This window comes from Arachis stenosperma, chromosome 5, assembly GCF_014773155.1.
Source record: "Arachis stenosperma cultivar V10309 chromosome 5, arast.V10309.gnm1.PFL2, whole genome shotgun sequence".
Lineage (NCBI taxonomy): Eukaryota > Viridiplantae > Streptophyta > Magnoliopsida > Fabales > Fabaceae > Arachis > Arachis stenosperma.
In genome coordinates, this window is record NC_080381.1 from 118,576,829 (window position 1) to 118,578,118 (window position 1,290).

General features: G+C 41.8%; 1 protein-coding gene across 1 annotated transcript; it reads left to right on the plus strand.

Annotated features, from left to right (window-relative positions):
- The first annotated feature begins 456 nt into the window (after positions 1-456).
- On the plus strand, positions 457-819 carry LOC130981225 (uncharacterized). The gene has a single exon (XM_057904835.1). It carries the CDS (start codon positions 457-459, stop codon positions 817-819), a length of 363 nt encoding a protein of 120 aa, XP_057760818.1.
- The last annotated feature ends 471 nt before the right edge of the window (positions 820-1,290 follow it).

The window sequence follows — 1,290 nt, forward strand, 5'->3', positions numbered from 1 at the left end:
TCAATCCTAAGAAAAGGGAAGCAATTTGAGTGGACCCCAAAATGCGAACAAGCCTTTCAAGACTTCAAAGTGTTATTGGGACAACTCCTAATACTTACCCGACCTATCGAAGGGGAAGAGCTTGTGTTATACTTGGCAGTAGGAAGCCGAGCTATAGCTTTAGCCCTTATCCAAGAAGGTGAAAAGGGACATCAACCTATTTATTTTGTCAGCAAAACCCTACAAGGGGCAGAATTGAACTATCAAAAGATAAAAAAGTTTGTTTATGCCCTTATCTTCACCTCCTGAAAACTCCGACCTTACTTTCAAGCTCATACCATCAAAGTCCGCACTAACCAGCCGATGAAACACATTTTACAAAAGACGGACTTGGTAGGAAGGATGTTGCATTGGGCTGTAGAGTTGTCTGAGTTCGATCTAAGGTACGAAGCTCGGACGACAATTAAGTCACAATACATGGCTGATTTCGTTGTCGAGTACACTGAAAACCTAGGAGATCCAGCTACATGGAGTCTATACGTAGATGGGTCATCAAATAAAGCCGGAAGTGGGGCATGTGTCATTTTAGAAAGCAACCAAGGAACTTGGATAGAACTCTCCTTAAGGTTCGAGTTTCTTGCTTCCAACAACCAAGCAGAATATGAGGCCTTACTTGATGGCTTGAAGTTGGCTAAAGAAGTGGAGGCTGAGAAATTGATAGTGTTCAGTGATTCGCAATTAATAACTTTGCAAATTAACGGCACCTATCAAGTCAAAGACCTTACTATGAAGAAGTACTTGGATGAAGCCCAAGGACAACTGACACATTTTCCAGAATGAGAGGTCCGACATATAACCCGAGAATCCAATGTCTGAACTAATGCCCTCTCCAAGCTAGTGAGCACCAAGTCAGGGGGTAATAATAGAAGTCTTATTCAGGAGACTCTACAAACACCATCAATATCAAAAGAGAGAAGTAATCCAGAGGTATCAATCGTATCCAATCAAAATTTAGGATGGATGACTCCTATAGTCAACTACCTCAAATTTAATGTCCTCCCCAAGGATAAAAAAGAAGCCAGAAGGCTTGTAATAGAAGCGCAAAATTACATGTTGGTCCACAATATTTTATACAAAAGAAGGATCTCAACATCCCTTTTAAAATGCATCCCGACCTCCAACACAAAGAAAGTCTTAGAGGATGTGCACAATGGCATATGCGAAAATCACTTAGGAGCTCGGTCACTAGCCAAAAAGGTGATCCGAGCTGGCTTCTTCTGGCCAACCTTACAAAGGAAAGCACCCGAGTAC

Coding starts and splice junctions, on each gene's coding strand:
- LOC130981225 (XM_057904835.1), top strand. CDS start 457: ATGGCTGATTTCGTTGTCGAGTACACTGAAAACCTAGGAGATCCAGCT.